General features: G+C 43.5%; 1 protein-coding gene across 18 annotated transcripts in view; it reads right to left on the bottom strand.

Annotated features, from left to right (window-relative positions):
- Positions 1-2,257: 2,257 nt before the first annotated feature.
- Positions 2,258-24,072, bottom strand: part of casz1 (castor zinc finger 1) — a 168,760-nt gene continuing 146,945 nt past the window's right edge. For 14 of the 18 annotated variants that reach the window (XM_084366700.1, XM_084366699.1, XM_084366701.1 and 11 more), the window contains 15 exons: positions 23,034-23,130; positions 20,315-20,479; positions 18,516-18,688; positions 17,155-18,017; positions 13,144-13,276; positions 12,662-12,725; positions 11,532-11,695; positions 11,133-11,255; positions 10,729-11,049; positions 10,422-10,620; positions 9,434-9,605; positions 7,740-7,888; positions 6,482-6,713; positions 5,324-5,674; positions 2,258-4,567 (listed from right to left, as the gene is read on the bottom strand). In XM_084366700.1, coding sequence (XP_084222826.1) covers positions 3,294-4,567; positions 5,324-5,674; positions 6,482-6,713; positions 7,740-7,888; positions 9,434-9,605; positions 10,422-10,620; positions 10,729-11,049; positions 11,133-11,255; positions 11,532-11,695; positions 12,662-12,725; positions 13,144-13,276; positions 17,155-18,017; positions 18,516-18,688; positions 20,315-20,479; positions 23,034-23,130 — 4,480 coding nt within the window. In that variant the 3' untranslated portion in view covers positions 2,258-3,293. The remainder of the gene's footprint in view (positions 4,568-5,323; positions 5,675-6,481; positions 6,714-7,739; positions 7,889-9,433; positions 9,606-10,421; positions 10,621-10,728; positions 11,050-11,132; positions 11,256-11,531; positions 11,696-12,661; positions 12,726-13,143; positions 13,277-17,154; positions 18,018-18,515; positions 18,689-20,314; positions 20,480-23,033; positions 23,131-24,072) is intronic. The other 4 variants (XM_084366697.1, XM_084366695.1, XM_084366693.1 and 1 more) reach the window with 3 other exon arrangements.

Below are 24,072 nucleotides of genomic sequence, written 5' to 3'. Positions count from 1 at the left end.
TGGCTGACAGATGGTGATGCCTTTACCCGTGTTTTTTTTTTTCTTCTTTTTTTTTTTTTTATTAAAAAAAAAAAAAAAACATCACAAGGAAGAGAAGGAGGAAGGACAGGAACAGCTGTAGACGAGGGGACAGACAGAACCAGCGCACTGGCCACTGGGTGACATGAGGGAGTGGGAGGAGAACCCAGCACATGGCTCAAGGCAAAAAAAAAAAAAAGGGAAAACTGAACTAAAAAAAAATAAATGTGCCCTGCTAACACTGAACAAGACACAGAGAGCCATCTTGTTAGCAGTAGCAGGCCTCTAAATCTCCCTAATGGTCCTCGGCTCTGATCTTGTTCTCGCACCAGAATGTCAAAGCATGAACAACGGGCGACCCCAGCAACAAATATTGTTGATTCCTCTACCTGCATGAATGCAGATGTTTTTTGTTTTTTTTTTGTTGTTGTTTTCTTCAAATTCTGTGACAAAAAAGTGCCCCAGTTGGATATATAGCGGAACAAAGCAGGGAAAAGACGCACAAGGTCATGAAATATGAATCGAAGCTCTGAGCAGCTGGGACGGAGCCACAGGTCTGTGTTCTTACAGCCGTGGCCTATCTGTCTCTCTCAGGGGGAGACACGCACACACACACTCACACACACACTCATTCACACACACACACTTCAGTAGTGTCACTGACAGATACAAAAAGAGACAGAGAGGTCGCTGCTGTGACCTTTTGCCCTGCTGTCCTCCAGCAGCACCTTTCCCCTCCACACGGGACCGCAGGCTGAAGCACTATCAAGCACTACATGTGTATTGTTATAATAATTATAGTTTCTTTATTTTCAACTTTTTACAAATCCTCCTATTTTACACCCTCTGTCACACACACACACACACACACACACACACACACACACACACACACACACACACACACACACATAAACTGAATTCAAGTGCACAACGTCTCCCAGCCCCTACAGTTATCTCAGCAAATGATGGGAAAACAAAACAAATGTCGCCTCTGCGTTGTCCCGGGAGACAGTTCAGTCTGAGAACGAGGCAGGCCCACAGCAAAGCAAATATAAACCAAGAATCTCGATTAATGAGGAAACAAAAATAAAATAAAACACCAAAGCACACACATAGAAAAATGACAATGAATAAAACGAGTTGTTAAATAAAACAGAAACATTGATGAATGAATTCAAATCAGTGTATTTTAGTTTGAGCTTCTGACATAGTTTGGAAAAAGAAATAAAATATACTGCATCATATCGTATCATAACGGAATCTGCCAATGCTACAGTATGAACAACTTTTTCCAAAAGATCTGGGGTAATTAAAAAAGGTCACGCACACAAGCAAACTATGATGAGGCTATTTGAATTTTTAACTTTTTATTATTCATTTCTCCTTTTAACGGTTTTCTTTTTAAAGGAAGCTGTTCATCAAAGAGCATTTTGTTCATATATAGTTATTTTTTTACAGAGGAAAATACTGTACAACCTTTTTTTTTCTTCTCAAAACAATATCTGGAGGAATATCATCTACACACATTATTTTCCCTATATTGTGATCATTTATTTCCAATGCCAAGCTCAGGAGATAACTCATGATCAGTGTGTCAACTTCTTGGTCGTACATATTCGCTCAATATAAACCAGAGGGTGGCTTTGACAGATTTATAATTTAGTACTACAGTAAGTGAGCATTGCCATGAACTTCTTCAGAATTAATTTAAAAAAAAATCACAGTCCGTATTAGTGTTTCTTATCAGGGCACCAGTTTTTTCTGGTGCGCCCATTTGCTTTTTTTTTTCAAACTGTCCAATCACAGAAGCAAAATAAAAACCAGTCTTTAAATAAATCACAGAACGACAGTTCTTTGTCACACTAACATCTATTTGTGCATTAAAGCAAAAGTGAACTAAAACAACATCTTTAAAGCAAATTCCCTGTTAAAAGATATATATCATTTTTTTTTCAGACGGTAAAAATGAACCTAAAAAGTGCAATAACACCCTAAAAATTTCTCATTGGAAGGTCACATAAATATTAAATAAAAACCGTTACAACAGGAGCTCAACCACAGCCATAGTGAATGGAAAACAAAATGCCGTTGAGACATTTTCGGTCTGTATATTTTCAACATAAAACACACTCCCTGACGCTTCCTCTGTCATCCCCCCTCGCTGCATCTGAGTGACTCATCGTTTCCTCTGGTCAGTCTGACCCCCCCTCCCCCCCCCACACACACACACCTCCCGCTCCTCCTCCTCAACCGGACTCGTCGGCCGTTAATCACGACCTCGCCTTGCTTACAGATCGATATGCTTCTGACTAACAACACAACAAAACGACATTGTAATGCAAAGATGCAAATGGTAACAAAAATATCTTTAAATATGCTTATGAGTTATCTATCATCATCATCATCATCGTTTATCATCATGGTCAGCTAATATAAAAGTGCACTATCCACACACAAACTTGATTCCTCCGCAGGGGGGGTTAAATTACAAGGGCTGAGCTTGGTTTTTGGTGCTAGTCGAACATTTTCTAGCAGAATGTCAGAGAGAACTGTTGAGACTGCAGCTGAGGCTGACCGCACGTTTACTGGTCAGTTCCACATGTTGTTGAGAACAAAGAAAAACATCTGAGAGAGGTGGAACGAGCACAATGTAGCTCCCCTGTCTCTCAGTGTCTAGTAATAATATTAATTAATAATAATAATATTAATACAGAAAAAAAGATCAAATGTTTGAACACATCCTGTTTCCCCTTAGTGATTCACATCCCTTTTTTTTCTGTGTCTCCTCGGCCCTGCAGTTCATGTTGCCTGAGCCGGCAATTTCCTTTTTGTATATCATCGTTCACACACACACTTACATATATAGTTATATAGAGAGATTTGTTTTTGTTTTTCTGACGTTTTGTTTTTTTATCCACACACAAAAAAGTGAAAAAAATAAAAATAAATTAAAGTCAAACATGCACGCACACACAAAAAGACTGATGTGTAGTAAAATGCTTTACATTGCTGCCCCGCGTGTAAAACAGGGCCTAATTCTGTGTGTCTCCGTTCATATTTTCTTAATGCATAATTGAATTAATAATGTTGGTCATCTTGTAAACATCATAATAAATCATTTTGGGCCGTCATTTTCTCCACGCTGTTGTTGTTTTTTTGTTGTCATCTGAAGTCTCTAAACATGATAAATGACGCCCCTTTTCATTTTTGTTTGTTCAAAGTACACAGAGTTTTTCTTCAGTTCCTACAGTCACTCGCAGTTCTCTTTCTTTTCATGGGTCAACGTCTTGCTTTTCCAGTTGGGAAGTATCAGTGTGGTTAACGGAAGCATCAAAACTCTCGCCATTGTCCTTTTCCCCGTATGGCTCCGCCGTTGAATCATCATTCGAGTCAGTGTTGAGATCCTCCTCTGCCTCCTCCTCTTCCTCCTCCTCCTCTTCTTCCTCCTCCTCAGCGTGCGCCTCCTCCTCTGGCGACAGGTCGTCTTCGGCCTCTCCGGATGTTCCCGTGGTGTCGTCCTGAGGTGCCTGCAGACCCAGCGGGGGCGTGGCGTTGTGGCCAGGCCGCGCTGCCTCGTGGTGCATCTTCTTGCTGAGGTCCAGTGAGTCGCTGAGACCCAGACCGGCTGCGTTCTTCAGGAAGAACAGGGAGCTGCTGGTGTCGGTGCTCAGGTTGAGGGAGCTGTCCAGGCTGAGGGAGGATGGCGGGTACGGGTGGTTGTACTCAGATGCGATGTGGCCTGTTGCGTAGAGCAAAGAGCGAGCGCTGCTGTTGATGGTGTGGGACAACCCGTGGAGGACTCCAGGTGAGGAAGTAGAAAGACTCATGGAGACTGGAGGGATTGCAGACACACTTCCTCCCAGGTGGTGCACTGCTTCTTGTTGGGGCGACACAGACGGCAGCTCGCCACGCTCCTGCTTCTCATGCTTTCTCTTGTGGGAGTCCATCTGGGACATGCCCACCACCGTGTGCTTGCACTCAGGGAAGGTGCAGTGGAAGTGCGAGCACTTGAGCTTATATTTGCAGTCGGGAACCTCACAATCGACACTGGAGCTGAACTGGCAGAAGCCGGCGGCACTGATCACATCTTGCTTGCCGTGGTGCTTGCGGTGGGCCGTCACCTTGGTGCTGTCGGTGCAGCGGAAGCCGCAGCGCAGACAGTGGAAGTGGGTGCTGTTGCCTGAAAACTGGCAGTCAGTGAAGTTGCAGCTGAGGGAGGATTTGAAGCGCTTGAAGTCGTCCAGGACCAGGTTGTCCACGCGGTCGTGGTGCTGCGCATGCTTGTACATGTGGGTGCGGCCGCAGAACTTGTAGCCGCAGTTCTCACGTGTGCAGTGGTAGTGGGTCACCTTCAGAGAAAACTGGCAGCCCGAGTCCTTGCAGTTCTCGTAGAGGTCGTAGCGGCGGAAGCCCTCCAGCATCATGCCCTCATCCAGCATCTTACGTGATGAGGCGGTCTTGCGGCGCTTGCCGTACGGTGACATGTCCTCGATGATCCAGAAGCGCTTCTTTGAACCCGTGGCTGTGGGAATGGAGATGGTGTTTCCTGAAAGAAAGGAAGGAAGCACATTAAAGAACAATCAGTCGATTCACAAAGTAAAACCCACAAACTACAAGCAAATTACACTGCGCGACCGCCTTACTTTAAACTCTAATGTGCAACCTTACTCAGCCAAAAGTGGTTCACAGCTGAGTAAGCATAGAGAGCCACACAGTTTTTTATTCCTAATTCCCAGAATGATTAAAGGAGGGGGAAAATGATAGATTGACTTTGGAACATGACACTTTTACAGGGTGTCTCCAGCCTCCAAACAGAGGCGGAGCTGTGGGTCTTAACCGACCCTCTTATCTCCATGTTGTTTTATGAGGGGCACCCACCTTTTGCAACACCCTGGGGTCACTGCTAATGATGTGATCCCTGTTCTGCAAGACAGGAAGCAGTGGGCCTCGATAAAACTTGAGGCGTGATTAAAATAAGAGGCTGCTGATGCAGCCTTGTTAATGGAAGCTAAACAAGGCCCAGGCTTCATACTACAGGTGCCAAATTTACTGCTCTATCTCTAAATCCTCGCGATGCTAAAAGTGAACTCACACGCAATGGTGTAAGAGATTAATACACATTTGTTCTGTCACTGTACCCAGTCAGTAAAGTAAGCATGCACATTTCATCAGTTTTAAACAAATGTTGCATGCTGGAAAGCCACTTTTATTTTCTTCTACAGAGAAAGTTGAATCACACAGTTCAGTTAAATCCTACACAGGACTGACAGCTGCAGTGTTGGTTTGCGCCGGGGATAAGTACCTGCAGCATCCTGAACTATAGGGACGTCATTTTTAACCGGAGACGGAGTGGCAATGATGGGGCTGAAAGCTGGTGTGTTGGTTGGCATGACAACACTCCGAGTGGCTCCCAGAGAGGCGCTGAGCAGAGAGTATGACAGACAGGATGGAGAGAGGAGGTATGGGAGTGAGGGGAGAGGAGGTCGAAGGAGAGCAGGAGAAAGGGATGGGGCCTGGGACTGGAGGCCAGGCTGAGGAGCGGAGGGAGGAGGTGGTGGTGGAGGAGGAGGAGGGGAAGAAGGAGGTGCATATTGGGTAGCGCTAGTGTCAGCAGGGGTGGTAGGAGCAGAAGTGGTGGCGGGGTAGCCTTGTCCTGGAGAGACAGGTTGACCAGAGAGGGTGAAGGACAGACAAGAGGGGAAGAAACACACAGACCGGCACACACACACACAAAAACAAGGGCCAAATCACACGCGCACACACACACACACACACACACACACACACGCACACACAGAGGGATGGGAGGTAAAAAGGGAAAGATAAAAGATAAGAGAATGATACAAAATGAGGCCCATTCAAGACAAGTAACCCAAACACCAGCCAAAAACAACAATGATGAGAGTAGTGGATAATACTGGCAACACGTGGAGAAATGTGAAAATCACAGGCAGGCTCAGATTTAGAAAAAAGCAGGAGGAGAACCCATTTATTCAGTAAGTTTGAGGGGAAAGAGGCTGCTTCTCCTTTCCTGTCCTATCCACCCCACTAAAAGTGCTAAAGTAGACATAAAGCCACAGGGATGATCTCTGGCCAAAGGAAAATGTAATAAGCTACACACAGTGCAATAACTCAAACTACTGATGTACAAAATGGATGTTTTATGAGGATGACCAGGCAAACTGCAAAAGATCTTGTCCTCGACTCAGAACATAAGAATACAGCATTGTCATCAGCCTCGTATAATATGACTGATGTCTCATTGTTCTATTGATCAAACTACTAAATCATGAAATACATGATTGAAGAATGTATGAAATGACAAGTTGCTGGTTTTCTGAGTAAGGTAGATGAGTGACGCATGATGAACGATGCTGAATGTCACTTGTATTGCACTATTCACCTGTTAGACTGAACTGTATTAAAAGCTCTTCATGCTGTCACTTTGTCTTATTCTCACCTGCTGGAGAGCCATCGTTGCCTACAGGTGTGCTGGTGCAGCTCCGGTCCTGGTTGGAGGACTCAGAGGAGAGGCCCAGGGGGCTGCCCCCTCCTCCCATGTAGTCCATGTAATCATCAGTCTCCTCCATCATGCTGGAGGAGAAGCTGGAGTTGATACCAGCCTGGTTGGCTAAAGGCCCAGACATCATACCCTGCTGCATCTCATCTGCCCTCTGACCGAGTGGCATCCCCTGGGAAACACAACAATCATCATTGTAAAGGGACATAGAAACAAACCAACATCCGTTGATATAGCGTGTCATTAATGCAGGTGTTGTCACTTGGCGTTTGACCAAGAATTTCTCAAAACCTCTGAAGTATTTTGAAAGAATGAAACCCGCACGTCATAATGCGAAGCAAAAAAAGAACAAACAGAACTAGAAAATCCACATGTTGAAATTCATGTTCAGTACAGGACGTACTTTGGAGGTTAAGGTGGGAAACGGAAAACACCCCAGAGTGAAAAATCCATCCAAAGAATGTCATGAGTGATTTGTCATTGACTGGTATGACAGGATATGAACGGTACTGTTTTTTTTACACAACACCGAATGAACTCATTACTCTTTTACTTGAATATGACTCACAGAGCACGTAGCACGATTTAAAGAAACACCCAAACTACTGTAGGTACATAGTGTAAGTCACAATTACTTTGCATTTTAACATTTAATAAGTAGGCCTCAGAATTTATAATAAAAAACTTAAAATGAAAGTAAATATCTGTTCTCAAAAATACATTGTGCAGTGAAAGACTTAGGGTTAGTAGCGTCTTTTTTATCTTCTCATTTTTTAATTTCACTTTCTATAACCAGAAGATTTCCTCCGCAGTGCTTCTTGGAAGACAACCTTTTTTTAAATCATCTTTTTGCAGCAGAAACCACACTACAATGATCTATGTCGGTGAAAACATAACATTTGGGTGAAAATCCATTTAAATATTTCTGTTTCTTTTTAAACATTTGGGTATTTTTCTGGCAAGAACTGACAAAAACAAAATCACTGAGCCTTAAAAATAGAAAATTAGAGTCAAACATCTACGCTGCATAAATAGCCTGTTTTATCTCTCAGTAAAACGGTGTGCAGCTTTGCCGGAATATGTTTCATTAAAACATTCAACACCTGTTTTACCTCACTGCGGTGTTCCGCACGTATTTTCACATAATTACCCTTTCCATAATGACACGTGTTAGATGTCACCATTTGTGTGTTTGTACCTGCGATGGGACTCTGTCAAAGTTCTTCCCCAGCATCCGCCTCATGTGTTTGCGTGCATGTGAGGTCATCTGGTGCTTGAGCAGGAAGGAGAACTGGCAACCCGCGCGGATGCAGTGGAAGTGGCTGTTGACTTGGTTATACTTACAACCTGCGAAAAGAAACCAGTAACAGTTGTAAACTCTCCGTTCGCAGATTAATTTGCCTCTGAGAGCAGCGACTGCAATGAACGCAATATCATCAGTGAGACGGTGTTGTGATTAGATCAAACACAAAGTGAAATATTTTTAGGTTTTTTTAATTTCATGATATAGCTCTGACAAAAGAGAGATCGGGTTTCAAAGTGTTTCAGAGTGTACATGTAGGAGGAATATTAGATCACTTCAGTGTCACACTGAGCAAGTCAAGGCTTCTGTGCACCGAACCTGTGGAGCTCTTTTATTACACTGACATGCTTTATTCAATTAGGAATTTACATAAATAAATTCTCATTTTCTGTGGGCCAATAATGCACACACCCCTGCAAACCAAAGTAAATATACAATTATTACCATATTAAATTCATTTTTCAAAGTATCTCCATTGTCATTTTTTCCTTTTGTTCTCCATTGTACTGCTGTCTGCTTCATATTCTTCTGTTCTTTTCTCCTGTTTTAACCAGTCTGCCTCTAATTGCTTTATGATTTCAAATTAAATGAATGTTCCGTTTTGTGTCTGTTAATCAAATACCATTATATAAAAGCAGGCAGAAATAATTGAAAGAGTAACATGCTGGGCAGGTGCTTGCATGTCAGTAACCATGGCACCCAGTTTAAGAGCACAACACGTCTGTGTCATCAAATAGCTTTTGCACACACAACGTTTTAAACACGCAAAGTTGAGCAAATAACAGTAACCCCGTGACACGGAGGGCCCTTTGTGAGACAGAAACCAGGTAACATCATCAGCGGTGTTCAGTTTAATGTCGCTGCCATGGATACTGGCAACCCATCAATTCTTTATGACTCGAGAGCTACCGATGGTAATCCTTTCTGTTCCCCCCCCCCCAGCCCGAACAATACAGTTGGCAGATCAGGCTGGGGACAAAAAACAGCTGTTTAGGGCCTGTTTTTGTTTGCTTTGTTTCTGCGTTCTGAAAAGCTTGTGTAACCGCCTGAAAAAAACAGATCACTTTTAATTCATTTCTGTGTGATGGCAGCGGTGGCTGTGAGGCGCAGCTTCAGAACACAAACAGGCTAAACCAGACAAGCCGGATAATTAACAAACACAAACCTAATTGCTCATTTCTGACAGGGGCAAAAGGAAGAAGAAAACAACCTGGATGTGATTGCCCCCTTTGACGTTATTGCTCATATAGTACAGGCAAGACTACCTTTGGGACTTGAGGTGCCATTGTGAATATGCAAAACACAGCAACAAAACCTATGAGGCAGACTTGTTTCATGCCTCTTAAACAACTCAAACGGCACGACAGTGTGTTTGCCAACACTGGTCTCTCTCCCTTTGTAAACACGGAGAATATCCTCTTGCAACAGCAACTGAAAATCAATCCACATCTTTCTCAATTTAACACCTTTAATCCACACTTCTCTCCTCGTAAAATATCAAAAGCTGAGTGTTAAGACGTGTGGGATGATGAAGAGGCAAAGACAAAAAGGTAAAAAACTTAGACAGGATCAGAAGTATTTTTCCTTACCCAGCCTTCCACACTCCTCCCTCTTGGTGAAATATTTGAAGCCGTTGGCGGCACGGCGCTCCGCCTTCTCGTGCTTCTTGACGTGCCACGGCAGCTTAGTGGTGATGTTGGTGACAAAGTAGCAGCCGGGCCGCAGACAGTGATAGTGGCCCCTCATTCTGAACTCGCAGTGCTGCAAGAGAGGCACATAATTTCCAATTTCATGAGTCAAACGTGGTGAATGTTTGAAAGCCAAAGGAGCTGATTAACAATATTTGATGTTTCTTTGTGAGCAAAGTTAAAGTGAACGCTAAACAAAAACATAATCAACACCTCACAGTGTTTTCCTTTCTGGTCATTTGGAACATCCCACATTTCTAAGTATGATAGCTTTTTTTTCTGAGGCTTCCCACAAACACCCCTCCTTTCTAACATGTCTGTACACCACCATCTGTTTGTGATGCTCAGATCCCAAAGGACTGGGCCAAATAAGATCTGCTCAGTTCAGGAGATGGAGACTAAAGGGAGGAGGGGAGGAGGTGGAGGGAGGAGGAGGGAGACGGGGGGACTTTTTGTGAGAGGGGTGATTTTCGACACATTAATGAATTCATTTAAACGGTTTTCCAAATACGGGCTCATGAGAGCAGGCAGGGGCTGCCATTTAGGTTTCATTTGCGAAGCATTCCCCTGATTTTTGCCCTATTCCAGACAGCCTTGTTTACTGTGCAAGTGACAATGATTTATTGGGTAATATCAGCTAAATTGGCCTTTTCTGAGAGGAGAATGCGGCAGTCAAAATGACATCATTGACATATAAACAGGCATTACTGGGGTGAGTCGACTGTCTTTTTCAGCAGAGATGGAAGACGGGGAGCAGCGGTTGTGAAAGCCTTGAGTCAAATAACCTCAAACACTGGTCTAATAGATAGCATACTTCATGCTTAGAAAACTCTGGGGGATGACAGTAGGTGATTCAGCTCCTGGCTGAGTTGTCAAGCTGCACACTCACCTGGTTGGGACAGAGACACTGGAGAGAGTAGTAGGAGAACTGGTCACGGATGTTGACCAGGTTGTTGCTGGGGTTGATGTGGTCCAAACAGTGGGACTCTGCCTTGCCAGACGTCTTGCACACATACTTGCAATTCCCAAACAAGCAGTGGAAGTGGAACTTGTTTGAGTACTTACAGTCAGTAGCCAAACAGGGATCACTGGATGAATAAAAATGGAAAACACAGTTTAATAAAAACTTGGTCCAAAGAGGAAAATAAAAACATTCTAATGTGATGTAATAAGACACAAATAAATGTCTCTCTTACTTTTCCTGGAACTGCAGGAAACCAGGTTTGACTTGTGGCTTAGCGTTCTCCAGAGAGGTGGTGGCCAGAGGGGAGTTGGCCGGCAGGTTGGGCATCGAGGCCGACATCTGAGGGATGCTGCCAGTCAGCTGCTTCCAGGCCAGCAGGGAGGGAGGAGGGGAGCTGTAGCCACCGGAGGAGGTGAGGTGTGCCACATCCATAGAGGGATTGTTGGCCATAGAGACGGGGGCAGCAGGCTGCAGCGGGTTCCCCTCACCAGAGTCCTTGCCCTCACCAAACTGAGGCTCCGACTTCACTTTCATGGTGGCTCGCAGGTGGAAGCTGAAAAACAAGATGGAAGCTCATTTTTAGAGAAACCAAACAATTTTTTTTTATTTTTGATAATGATCCAGTTTTACACTCACTTTGCATGTTTTATGGCCCCATCCACAGTGCTGAAGAGTGCACCACAGTCCTCTACCAGGCAGTGAAAGTGCACTTTCTGAAGGAAGTCACACTGTGCCTCACAGAAGTCATCCGTGTCAAACCTTAACATAGATAACAAAAGCGGTTCTCAGATAAACAACACATGCTAAGAGGACAACCGGTTTAACTGACGGTAAACGTTGTACATCCGCTGTACTGTAAGTCATCACAAATTCCTGCATGACCAGATTCTTTATGTTTCAGGGGGTTTCCAGTCATACAGTATGTGAGGAATTGGATTTACAGAGAAAGGCCTTCCATTTACAGTACATTTAAACTCTCTGACTGTTTTCTCACTATCAAAATGAAATGAGTCAAGTGTGCTGCGTGTTTCATACCTGCGGAGGTATGTCCTCCAGATCTCAGTGGGTTTTTCTGGCGTGGGCCTCTTCAGGACTCGGTTCAGATACTGTGCTGCCTCTGCAGCGTTGCTGCCCTGGCCTGCCTCCAGCTCTGTCTTCAGGTTCATGGCGTTGAACAGGGCAGGGTTCACCTGTGACATCTACAAAACACATAGCACGTAAACAACCAGCTGCTTGGTTAGCTGAGCATACGTAAGTTGGGCACTTGCATATGTTAGTGAGAGTGTGAGAGTTAACACACACACACACAAATGTTTTGGCGAGGCTAAAAAGCGCAGCCAGATTTACAAACATCCAGGCTTTTGCTTGAGTGCAGGCCAAGCGCGTTTGCCAAGCGCCCTCTGGGAGTAACTGTTAACCCTTTTATGTGATGTGGTGGCTTGAATCAAACCCCCAAAAGCTGACATGACACGAGGAGCTGTTGGACAACAGGTCTTAGAGCTCCTCCACTGTCTGGGTTTAATGACTGCTTTGAGGAGAACAACTCTGAAGTTAAGCTCTCCTGTGGAGAGGTTAAAAAAGACAACACGTGTCGAGGGAGGGAGGAGGTTTTGATCAGTTGGCGAGGGTAGAAAAAATGGAGGCTGATCTGTCATTACACCATCAATGTGATGGAAACCACCTAGCACATTTTTATCAATCAGATAAGATGTATGATTAAGACAATGTCCATTTTAATCTTCACAAAAAATACCGCACGTTTAAATTTCCATACACTAACATTTAGCGTGGTAAAAAATGAGCGCGAGCGCCTTCGTGCTTTTTTTCTCCTCTGACTTTTTAATCAAATAATTTACCAACTCTATAAATAAATGTAGAGAGGCGGGGGAAGAAAAAGTATAAAGGAGGAGAAAAAATGGACGGTGAGTTCAAAACAGCTCATCAAAAAACAAACATCTCTATATATCTGGCATGGCACCCAGCTACTGCTTCATTATATTAATTTGTGAGAGGTGCAGTGAAAATTACACTGTATGAAAAATGGCTGGAAAATTTAAATGATACAAACTCATCTTATTAGCGGTGAAACATTAAAAAACAAACAGGCCCCTCCGTGTCCCGCTAATTTGTCTTTGGATGAAAGGCGTTTGATGGATGGATCTTACCTTATTCATAAGCGAGGATAAAAGAGATGTATTCCCTGGTACAGGGTGTCCGTTTGATTCATTACTGGAACAAGGAAAATGAACAATGTTTAGTCAAGATTTGCATGAGAACAGTAAATATTACTATTTATCACACAAGGTGTGCCTGTATAATGAAGAAGAAAAATGCTGTCTTCTTAAGAAATAAGATCTACAGTGAGTTGGAGGGAAAATTGGAGCTGAAGGTTTATATAAACATCCCTCTCTCAAAAAACAGGGAGTAATATGTTGTGGATTTTATAATTGTATGCACATGTAATGAGATATTTTTGATAAATAATTGTGAATATAACCCTGGCTGCCAAGAATGTAGAAATCATCAATCAATCTGAGAAACCTTATTTATGTGTTGATTTATTTTGTGAATACATTATGTGAATTTACTACAAGAACCAACATTTTCCATATAGAATTAACCCTCTGTGCTCCATGCAGCTGTGTACCTGTGGTCTTTTTTGCTCAGGTCCAGGCTGTGTTCCTGCGTGGAGTCTTGGGAGGCCCCAGAAGTGGCATCCACTGGCTCCTGCTTCACTTGAACCAGATTGAACTGGCTGGCTGAAGCCGGCTGCCCGTTCCCTGAGGATGAAGACAGAGACGCAGAGGAGAGAAGAGACAACAAAGTTATTGTTGGTCAGCATTATTATCCTATGACGAGATCCAATCTGACTTCTGTCCTGGCCCGAAAAGAATACTCCGAGTGATAATTATTGCGAAATTATGTCAGGCCGTCAAGCCTTTTAAATGGTGATTGAGAGGCGGGAGATATGAGGGAAAAAGACTCCTTTTTCTGCAGCACTTGTCACAACTCATTTGCCAGGCTGCCTCTTAACTGGTCATTAAGTGAGATGCTAATGCTGAGGGAAAGTGGCAGTCTCAGATTGGCCACCCCTCCCCCCTCCCCCCTACTCCCTTCCCACCTTCCCAGGCTCATCGTTGGCCTGACAACGGACGGCAGCCAATGCCACTGAGCATACCCACAAGGAACAGGGGTGCTATGTCGGTCAGATTGGAGCTGACAGCCAATCAGATTGGTTCAAATAGCATGACCTCTCGATCACATTCTCCTCCAAATAGGTATTCAGTGGATGCTGTGAGCGAGGACAGGAGCGCTTAAATGAAATAAATAAAGACGAGGGGATGACGTGGGGGAAAAATGCTGACAGGAAGGTGAATTCTGCCCTGCTCCCCCATCCCCAAGGGATTGAAATATTAATTTGTCCTGGGGCTACAGAGAGAAAGCAGGGCTTTTGGTAGACAATAAGTGGTGTTTTATTTTTAAAAAAATATGTGAGTGGGAGGGGTGACCCCTGTGTACCCTCTCAGACACTGTAAGACTGGAGAGCACCAGCGGCCATGATTGGTTTGGTGAGGAATCTGTTGTTTAGAAATAGAGACTGGTGCTGAGGGATAGTGACAGGCAAGGTCATGGGCAACCAAGTGTGTGCCCTTGGCCCTCAGCCTGGTGAGGCCCCTCTCCTTTTTCTTGCTGGGGAGAAAACAAGACGAGCCTACGTAAGGGGGAAACCGAGCAGAGTTCCCCCTGCTACAAGATGACCCAGAGACATATCAGGCAGAATAGGAGTGGAAAAGCCAGTCTTGGGCCTTGTCAGCTGAAAGCTAGGAGATGAGGAAGTGTCAGTGTCAGTTCAGTTTGACAATGGCTGAGGTTGGAGGGGCTGGAGGTGGGGTGGGGCTAAAGGAAAACAGCAGTCAAACAATTTTGCGTCTGGTTTGAGGTCGCTGAATGCTAACCAAGTCTCTGTCTTCCCCTCCCCCCCGACTTGATAAGAGTACACCCAAAATTAACTAGCCAGACACATCCTGCCTTGTCATTGACAATTAAATCAACACTCAGACCAAATGAGAGCACATTATATCAAGAGCATCCACTCATATATGTACATCTACATATGATCATCAGGCAGATTAAAGCATTCCTTTACTATATCAGAGGATAAATTGACGGTTTAAGGTGGATTATACAGCTAAAGTCTCTTATTCTGCTGCACATCATGCAGTTATAATTTTCTATCTACTTCCCAAAGAAGGAGAACAAATGAGTTTGACTCAAAGCAGCTTCTTTCTGGAAATTATCCAGGAATAATGTAGCACCATGTAATTACTCCGGATAAGATACAGAGCTTGTGAAAGATCATTTGTACTGTGTGTCTAATTAGTAAACCCTTCAGATGCTCGAATCTCTGGGAAAAAACACTTAGGGGTAAATTAGAGCGGAACATTAATAAAAAAAAAAAAGAAAGAATACTGAGAAAATGCTGAAAGCAGAAACAGGAAAAAAGCACAATTCACCACAACAGAGGTGCAGTTTCACAACCCCAATGAAAAAATAAACACTGCGAAAAATAGCCACAAACACTGTGACTTTTTTCACACCTTTTCGACAGAGAAGCACAAACCACTTCCTCCTCTTTTTAGCCCCAAATGTCCTGTTCACACATTTTATGAAGCAAATATGAGAAACAAAACTGCAGCTACCCCTCCATCCTGTATGTGCACAGAACTTTTGACGATAAAGTGTGGGCTTGAGATCGGGGAGCTTTGTTATCCGGCAGAGAGATCTGAGATGCAGCCTCTCAGTGAGACAAACCAGAGGGGTGGTGAAGGCACCATCTGTGGAGGCCCCACCCTCAGTGGGGGCCTTCCCAGTGTGTAGACTACCTGCTGGAAGCCCAGAGGTGGAGCTCAGCCTGACAGCCTGGGCTCAGCTCGGCTCCCCGGAGCAGCTGCCCCAGCTCTCTCCCAGGGCCTGTCCTGCTCCGGGAACACCACCAGGAATTGTAATCCTTCCCAGTCCCAACATCCGGAGATGCTCCCCCTAGCAGCCCCATTTACAATCCGCACCCCACCTGCTCAGGCTCAGCACAGGAGGCCCCGCTGCTACTGAATGCAAGACTGTGCTCTGCAGTGCATTATCAATTTAATGCTTTAACTTCATTTTCATTTTTCAGAAGCTTTGTTTAGAGCAATATGATAAACAAAGACAAGGCAATTACCTCCAAAATTTATGTGAATTGTGTTTATGCTAAACAGATATTGACATGTTTTCGTGGGAACAGAAGGTTTCTAGAAATTCAAAAAGTGTGTCTTTGTTGATGCATGCAAGTGTGTCGGAGTTCTTGTATCAGCGAAAAAAAAAAGCCTCTTTCTCAGCTCTGGTGCATTGAGTCATTTCTGCCTGAGTGATTTCTGTTTTTTATCAGTTTGCATAGAGGATACGGAAAAAGAAAAAAAAACAACATTTTTTGTTCTCGCAATTTCTGAACTTAATTTCATTCCACCTCCATTTGCTTGGAACGGGCGCAGACATAGATAAGAGACCAATGATGAGGAAACATGTTCGACACAAGCCCCAGGAGCCCCCACTCTGAACATCATAAGAGACTTTTACAGGCTCTACTCTCCCCTGTCAGCGCATTTATCTCCAAATGGATTGTGGGTATCTAACAAACGATCAACACAATAACAAGCCCAGAGCAGAGGACTATGCCTCCGGTATGTCCCTTTAAGCCTGAAAGCAGCAGTTTTTCTGCCTTTTCTCTCCACTGTGGGATAGTGATAGAAATGACCTTTGAGTGCACTTTCTCTTCTCTGGCAGTAGTGGAGTGTCCACGCACAGAAAAGAGGATGTGGCTTTTACTATACATGCAGTATATTCTCTTTGGACTCTGACTTAGCTCAAAGGTTATTGTTTGTCATATATTTCAATACTTCTGTCTCTAAACAGAGTAGCAAGCAAAGTTAACCTTTACAGTTGATTATTACCAATTTATTATTGTTTGTAACTTGCAATAATTTAAAATAAAGTGTGTTAAACTGGTTCAGTTATAGCATTAATCAAGAGGGAAGGGAATTATTAAGACAGGGTTTCTGCAGGTTCATTTCAATAGGCTTCAACTAGGCACTACATGTGCTGTTCAAGCCAGTTCTTGCTGAACTTCCACCTACCCATATGAAATGAAAGTAACACAAACAGAATCGCATTTAATTTATCATACACACACATTGACTGATTAGTGGTTATTGGTTTCATGTTGGTTTGGTTTTGTAGTTTTGTTACAGGGTGATCAATGCACATTTTTCCCAAAACACATCTAAATGTTAGACTGAAGTTAATGCAACTTTATAAAAGTAACTTCATAATACAATCAATCTAAAGACCTGTCAAAATTGCATTTAAGGTATTTTAAGGCCTAAAATTCTGATAAAATTCGGACATTAAATCCTTTTTAACGACCCACGTAAACCCTGTAACAGGCCTGTCTTATTAATGTTTTCTTTTTAGTTACTTTTAGATTAATAGACATCAAAATGCTTGTTTTATCTGACCACCAGTGCAACACATAAACGTATTAAATGGAGGTTTTAGTTTTACCCTTTGCCCTTTGTATCCACACAAATAATGCACTTTGAAGACAATTTGTGAAGTGACTGACCTATATCTGGGTTGTTGGAAGGCTTCAGGGCAGCAGCTGCCAGTCTGGCCATCATGGGTGATATCAGACCTTTGCTTGCCGAGATCTTCTCCATGATGGAGGAGGTGGCAAAGGAGGTTGGGGTGGACGCCATGGCTCCGTCTGCCCCTGCTGTGGAGCAACCTTGGGTCAGTGAGTCGGTGGGCATGGAGTGGGCCCCAGAAGATACGGCTGATATCAGGCTAGCGGCTGGCGGAGGTGGATGTAGAGGCAGCCTAGGCATGAGGGGGAAGAATGGGTTGGAAGCGAGAGCGCTGTTGGAAAGAGCCAGGGCCACCGGCATGTTGCTGGGCAGGGCCTGGGACAGCAGGCTGGACATACGCTGGCCTGCACTGGACAGTGAGGGTGCAGATTTGAGGGTGTGGCCTGATGGAGAAGAGGAGACAGCTGTGGTGGGCGTGGCCAACAGGTGCGGTACAGTGTTGGACTGCTGGGTTGTCGGCGAGGCACTCAGGCTGGAGTTCTTGCTGCTGATGGTCGAGAAGTCCATCAGGTCATCATTGCTCGATTCCTCTGGCTCATCCTTCGGCGCCAGGAAAGCGGAGGAGAGGCCCATGACACCGGAGGAGCGGATGTGCCGGCGCTCGTGTTTGCGCTTGTGGGAGGTCATCTGGCTGGTGGAGGTAAAGGTGAAGCCGCAGCCTGAGCGGATGCAGTGGAAGTGATTGGTGGCTTTGCTGTACACGCAGCCCTCGTACTTGCACTCCTCATATTTATAGAACTTCTTGAAGCCATCTTTGGCATAGGCATCATCCTTGATGTGGTAGCTCTTGTGCTTCTCAATGTCACACTTGTTCTTGAAGGTGAATGTGCAGCCTGGGCGCCTGGAAAAACAATGGAAAATAAAGGGGAAACATGATTAGCTACGATGTTCTGTTACAAAGCTGCTGGGAGTCATTGAGAGGGTCCACATGATTCAAATACTTCACAATGGAGGAATGATAACTGAGGCGGTTCAGTAACACAGCAGCAGCTCATTGACACGTTGCCACCTGCAACCTTTGCCAGAGGGATACATTCCAGGGAGGGAGTCTGAATCAACTGAGTGATTCTCTATACCCATTGATAATAGTCGGGGTGCATGCTCTTCAAAATAAGAGCGTGATGCAAACTTATTAAACAAAATGCTCTTCAATAAAAGTGTTTTTTAAATATTCTACTTAATTTTATAAACTTATTTTTTCTTTCTTTTTCTATTTTCTTCTAAATGTGATTGTAAAATAAAATACCAATGTTGCAGCCCAAGAAATGGGGGAGTTGTGATGTCACACTGTTTATACATGTAAAAAAAACATTAAAAACACTACATTAAGCGTGTTCACCTGCAGTGGAAGTGTGTAGTCTTCTGCCCGTAGAACTGACAACCGACTGTGCCACAGTCCTCAGTTGCACGAAATCTCTGGAAGCCATCGTTGATCAGCTGGGCGTTCTTTTTATGGAAGTTTTCATGGGTCATGACATCTGAGGTGCTGGTGTACACCTTGCTGCAGCCCACCTGCAAAGCAGAGGCGAAGCATGGCAATCAAAAAACAAGATCCGGGCCCACAGCAGACACAAGAGTTTCAGTTTGCAAGAATGGTTTGAAAAAAGCTAAAACACCGTGCTTTAAAAAGATGTGATACTATACAAGCTGTACAGACAACAGCTCAGTGTGGTTAAGAAGATGCTAGTGGCCTAGAAATGAGTGGAAGAATGTTGTTTTCACACGTTCACAATTTAATTTGTGGTGATGCGCACCAGAGCGACACAAGTTTCAAGTCAAACGCTCGAATTGGAAACAATCATGTCATTGCGACGAATGGAAAATAAGAAAAAAAGTGAGTGAAAGAGGCAGTGGTCACAGCAGGCAGCTGAAACTAGAGTACCTTCCTGGCAAAGCTGCCTTTTAGAAAATGAAAATCATATTTGAAGGGTGACGATGCAGTCACCACAAACTTACTGTAACTCTGAGAACAAATTTTAAAGTTGGAGGGGGCAGAGGAAAGCAGACAGGAGAAAGATGACTGTCTTGGTCTTTAGTTTAAAACGTTCTGGTACTCAGGAGTCCTCAGAGCCAACAGAGGGGGAAAAAACAGGTAATGTTTGAATTAAAAGCAGCAATTGTATATCATCGCTGGCACTTTTCACCCGTACAAACCGGGCAACTTCTCCATATTGAGTCAAACAATGAAAAAAATGCCACTCTGTTTTTTTCCCCCCTAAATCAAGAGAGCCCATGCCAACATCTGCAGGTTCTCAGGGACTGTTAAAACAAGGGCTGAAATGTCCTAATAACAATTACGCCGTTAGAGGGGTTTAAAAAAGAATATATCTCAAGCCATCCTCCGCTGTGCTGCTGCCCTGCTGGCGAGAAAGCTCTCAGCACAATGACATGTTGAAAATAAGCAGATGTAAAAAAATTAAACAAATCCAGAAGGGGGAATTATCTTCAACTGGCTGCTTGGTACTAAAAGATGAAAAATGTGTAGTTTATATAAACACCTTACTGAATTTTATCCATGCCAATTAAGGAGCGAGAGAGTGAAGAGGTGGGGAAAAGCACCAGCAACCTCACGTGTATTTGCCCTTTTACAATTTTCTTTTATTTACTTTAAGACACATAGCAAACTGCTCTGTAAAGACACTTGGTGCAAATGAAAAGATAGTCTCTGATTCCAGGCCACAGATGTAGTCGTGTATGTCCTGAAGTCGTGTATGTCTTATAAGTGGCCTGATCTGTACATTATCTCTATCACAATGCAAATTTTTTTACCTGCTATATGTTGTTTAATACTGTCCTGAAATGATGCCATTGCTACAAAAAGTTGTTTAAGGCTCTTATTGGACACAGAACCAGGCTTTAGGCTCCATATGGACTGTGTGTGATCCAATTTACTGACAATTGTTTTGTGGCCCTGGAAAGTAAATTGAATGATGAATTATGCATTTATCTCAAACATTATTATTTTTTATCAGCATTAGTGAGTGTGTGTTATTTGTACTGTATGTGATAAACACATGTGGCTGTATTTGCTGATATGTTTTCTGTTATCGTGTGTGTGCATGTCTACTGTACACCTTTGTGGGTTTATTGTGGGTACGTGTGTAGGCAGAGGAAGAGGTGTGAGTCTGCGTAGTGTACCTGCATGCAGTGGTAATGGGTGCTTTTTCCATTGAGGTGGCAGCCATGGTAGTAGACACTGCAGTCGTCCAGAGGGCTGAAGCGCATGAAGCCATGCTGCAGGGAGTTGTCCCTCTTCTTGTGCATGTTGTAGTGCCTGATTACATCCTGCTTACTGGTAAACCTCTGCAAAAAGGGGAGGGGGAAAAATAAACGGCAACAGGTTGGTGTTTATTTAAACCAGTCACAGAATCTGCAACAAGTCACTTTATCTCTGTGGAAGCAGCAGCTGCAACATGCAGGAGCCAATTGGCAGTTGAGCAAGGCTGTGCACACTGCAATAGAGAGGGCCAGGATGCCTTTAAAGATGACGAGTTCTGTGGTTATTGATTTACTTTGCATATCTCAAATTTGTGTCCTATCCAAATGCAGCACCAAAGGCTCTGGGACTTTCTGAGCTCAGGAGAAGCTTCCACATGGAATGTGAAGTATGTTCCCCATACACCGACTGTCTCTGCATTATGTTTTCTCTTCCACCAAAATGTATTTTTTTAATTAAGATAAATCAATTGACATGCAAGATCACAGTTCTGATGTTTCTTGCTCTGGAAAAATTATGTTCCATGCAGATGGTTTCTCAGACGTGCACAGGGGAAAACAGAAGACAACAGAAACAAACAAACAAACAAGCCAACCAAAAAACGTTTTCCCTTTCAATTCGCTGAGATATGATTCCAGTTTTAATTAAAGCATTAACACTCGCTTTTGGTGAAGGCTGCGCCTGTAACGATGAGTGAATATGCTAAGAGAACCGCCTTCTAAAATTACAAAATAATTAAATAAATAAATAAAATCCCTCCCACTCCGAGGAATAGGGAAGGGGAAACAGAAAAGTCACTCCACAGAGACCTGCAGCAACCAAATCTGCTGTAATTGGGCTTAAGCTGATGTTACAGAAACTGTAACGGGAGAAGCGCAAATCAATGAGACAGTTCTGTCTTCAATCCATATTTATCTCCAGTTGAGGGAAAAACATCAGAAAGGACTATTCTAAAAAGCAACTAATTGCTGTACAAAGTAGGGTAATTGCTTTGTGTCATGTGTTCCACTTGCGCACAAGTAAAAATCTAAGATCTCACGCAGCTGTTCATTCCCTTGCTCTTGGCCTGTTTCCCAATGCATATTTCTGAGATGTTTGACTCCTGTAGGAGCAAACACTTCATTGGGATTTTTAATCTAATTGATGGCGGATTAGAATTCATCATTTTTTGAATCATTTTCCGGAAAAATCTGGAGCTCAGATCTGGGGTTTCTGGTATCCAATGGTTAATTACGACCGAAAGATAAGTTGAACTGCGGTCATGGTACATTCGATCCATCAAGCTGTCCAAAATAGGCCACGGAGAGAGCTGACTGGGAAAAAGATCTCATTTTCAGTTGAGTGGTGATGAAGGTTGGAAGCCACTTGCTACATTTATTTTAGGATTCCCACTAGTGTGGCAAGATGCACACTCTCCCTCATGTACAAGCCCATGAAAGGAGAATGTTAAGACTCAGCCAATCGCCCAGAGGCTGGCAGTGGGATAATATTCCAGGAGAGTGTGTCATGTAACATTTCATGAGTTATCGCTTCGAAAGGGGCTGCTCATCACTGCCTGCTTGTTTTTTTCAGGGTATTGACATCCCCGAGAGCTGGCTTCCAGAGCATATCTGTGTTTCCATGCAACGCAAAAGCAACAGAGAAATGTGGACCTGACCATGGAAATTGCCATGATAACCTGAACTAACACTCTAAATAATGACATGAAATGATTTTCCTTTGTATTCCTCCAAGAATGTGTCCCATCAGACTGTGAAGTGGGATTCAGGCAGAAAATGAAAGCTTGGATCTGTAAATGCTTTTCACCACATAAACAATATTTATCGAGCGGTAATCTCTCTTGATCAGGAGCAGACAAAGGAGATTACAGCTGAAGATGGCTTAATTCAGAAAATTGTTAGCAAAAGGAAGGAAAACACACAGAGCTCTAGCTGCGCATGGATTTTTGACATCTTTGACAAATCTTCCTGTGTTTGTCTAACTCTCTCAGGCCATATGCTACAGCAAACACAAGGCCTGTCTTATGATCTGCTCTGTGTTTTTTCTTCCTGTGCCATACATGACAACTCCTGGGACCAGGACAAGATTAATAACGTGAAGGGGGATTAAAGGCAGGCCCCCAGTCACTGGCAGATGTCTTTAGAAAAAGAGAACACATAAATAAAAAAGAGGCATATTTCAAGCATATTTACAATTAACCCTTGTGATAAAAGGCCAACTGTCAAAGACCAACTGTGCCGGGAAGACGCCTGCAAACTGAACGGATGTAAACACCCATAGCCTGTTCTGGAAACCAAAGGCCAACAAACTTTTCATCTAAGTACACTTTGGCAGGGTGTGACTACAAAAAGACAACACAATACACTGTTTGTCTTTCCTAGGATCGCCTCTTTGTTGTGTCCTGACGAAAAAGATGCTCAGCTTTAGTAACCTAACCTAACCTTAAAGAAACAATAACACTTAAGTGCTGACAAGTTTAACAAGTGAAGGTGGCACTTGAAAATTACCTTTGTCTTAATTTTCTTATTGTGCGAGAATATGACCTGTGAGGCACCTCGGTTTTACTAAAGTTTGCAGGAAACAGGAGAAAATGTAGAATTTGTATTTGGATGGTGCTCAAAAAAGTGATAAAATACTCACGCTCACCTGGTAGTTACACTCAGGGTCCATGCAGTGGTAATGCTCTCTGTACTGGTAGGCACAGTGCACGTGTCCACAGTGTTGACTTCCAGAGAACCTGAAAACCCAGTTGGTAGGAAACATTTCAACAGAGCGGTGAATTAAAACGACATGGGAACACATCAGAGCTTATCGCATACAGAACAGTCACAGGGATGAAAAAGCTGAATGATAAGAAGCTGGGAAAGATAACATTATCAACAGCAAATCAAGAATGATTAGTGAAGAAATTATTTGGAATACCACGAACGGCACAAAATGAAGGTGCTTTCAAAGGCATTATGCTCATCTCACCTTCAAAGTAACGCAGCTCACACCCTCAGACTGACTTCTGCTTTCCACACTGCTGCAACAATTTACCCGTCTGTCACACCAATTTCAGCCAAATTAGCTCCATTTATTTCCAAAGCAGCCGTAAGAGACACTTATTACACTGAAACCCTTTCCCTCGACACGCATACACACACCCACTCAAGGATCGGGAACCCCGTGACTGCTATATTTCTTGACGCTGTGAAAACCCTTGTCAAATCAATGCACAGTTCTTTCAGGTTAACCACAGTTTTCCTCCGTGAGGAAAAGGGTCAAGTATCTTGAGATGTAGGAACAACTCTGTCTACTTTTCCTCCCAAACCCTTTCACTCTCTCATCTGGAATCCAAAAAACAAATTTTAGTCTGGTGCTAGTTTTAAAAAAAAGGCTGCTGCTTGCTACAGTGTACAGCCACTTTTACGGTGGTGATTATAAGCCTGACGATGATGACTGTTAAAATCCTCCAATTACCACTGAAAACACACAAATAAACATTTGCACTGCTGCTGCCAAGAACTCCATCTGCTAGCGCAGAGGAGAGGGGGAAAAGGGGGCTAAGTAATATTTTTTCCATCTCTCTTTCGGTTTTTTCCTTGTTAGGATTATCCCAGAGCTGCATTTACAGATCACTTTGCTGAGTTCATTAAGCTAATTGAACGGCATATCCACTACTCTTTTTAAGTTGGCT

This window comes from Pagrus pagrus (genome assembly GCF_965226575.1).
Source record: "Pagrus pagrus genome assembly, chromosome: 11".
In the NCBI taxonomy this organism is placed as follows: domain Eukaryota; kingdom Metazoa; phylum Chordata; class Actinopteri; order Spariformes; family Sparidae; genus Pagrus; species Pagrus pagrus.
Note: the sequence above shows the minus strand (reverse complement) of the source record. Positions and strands in the feature narration are given on the sequence as shown.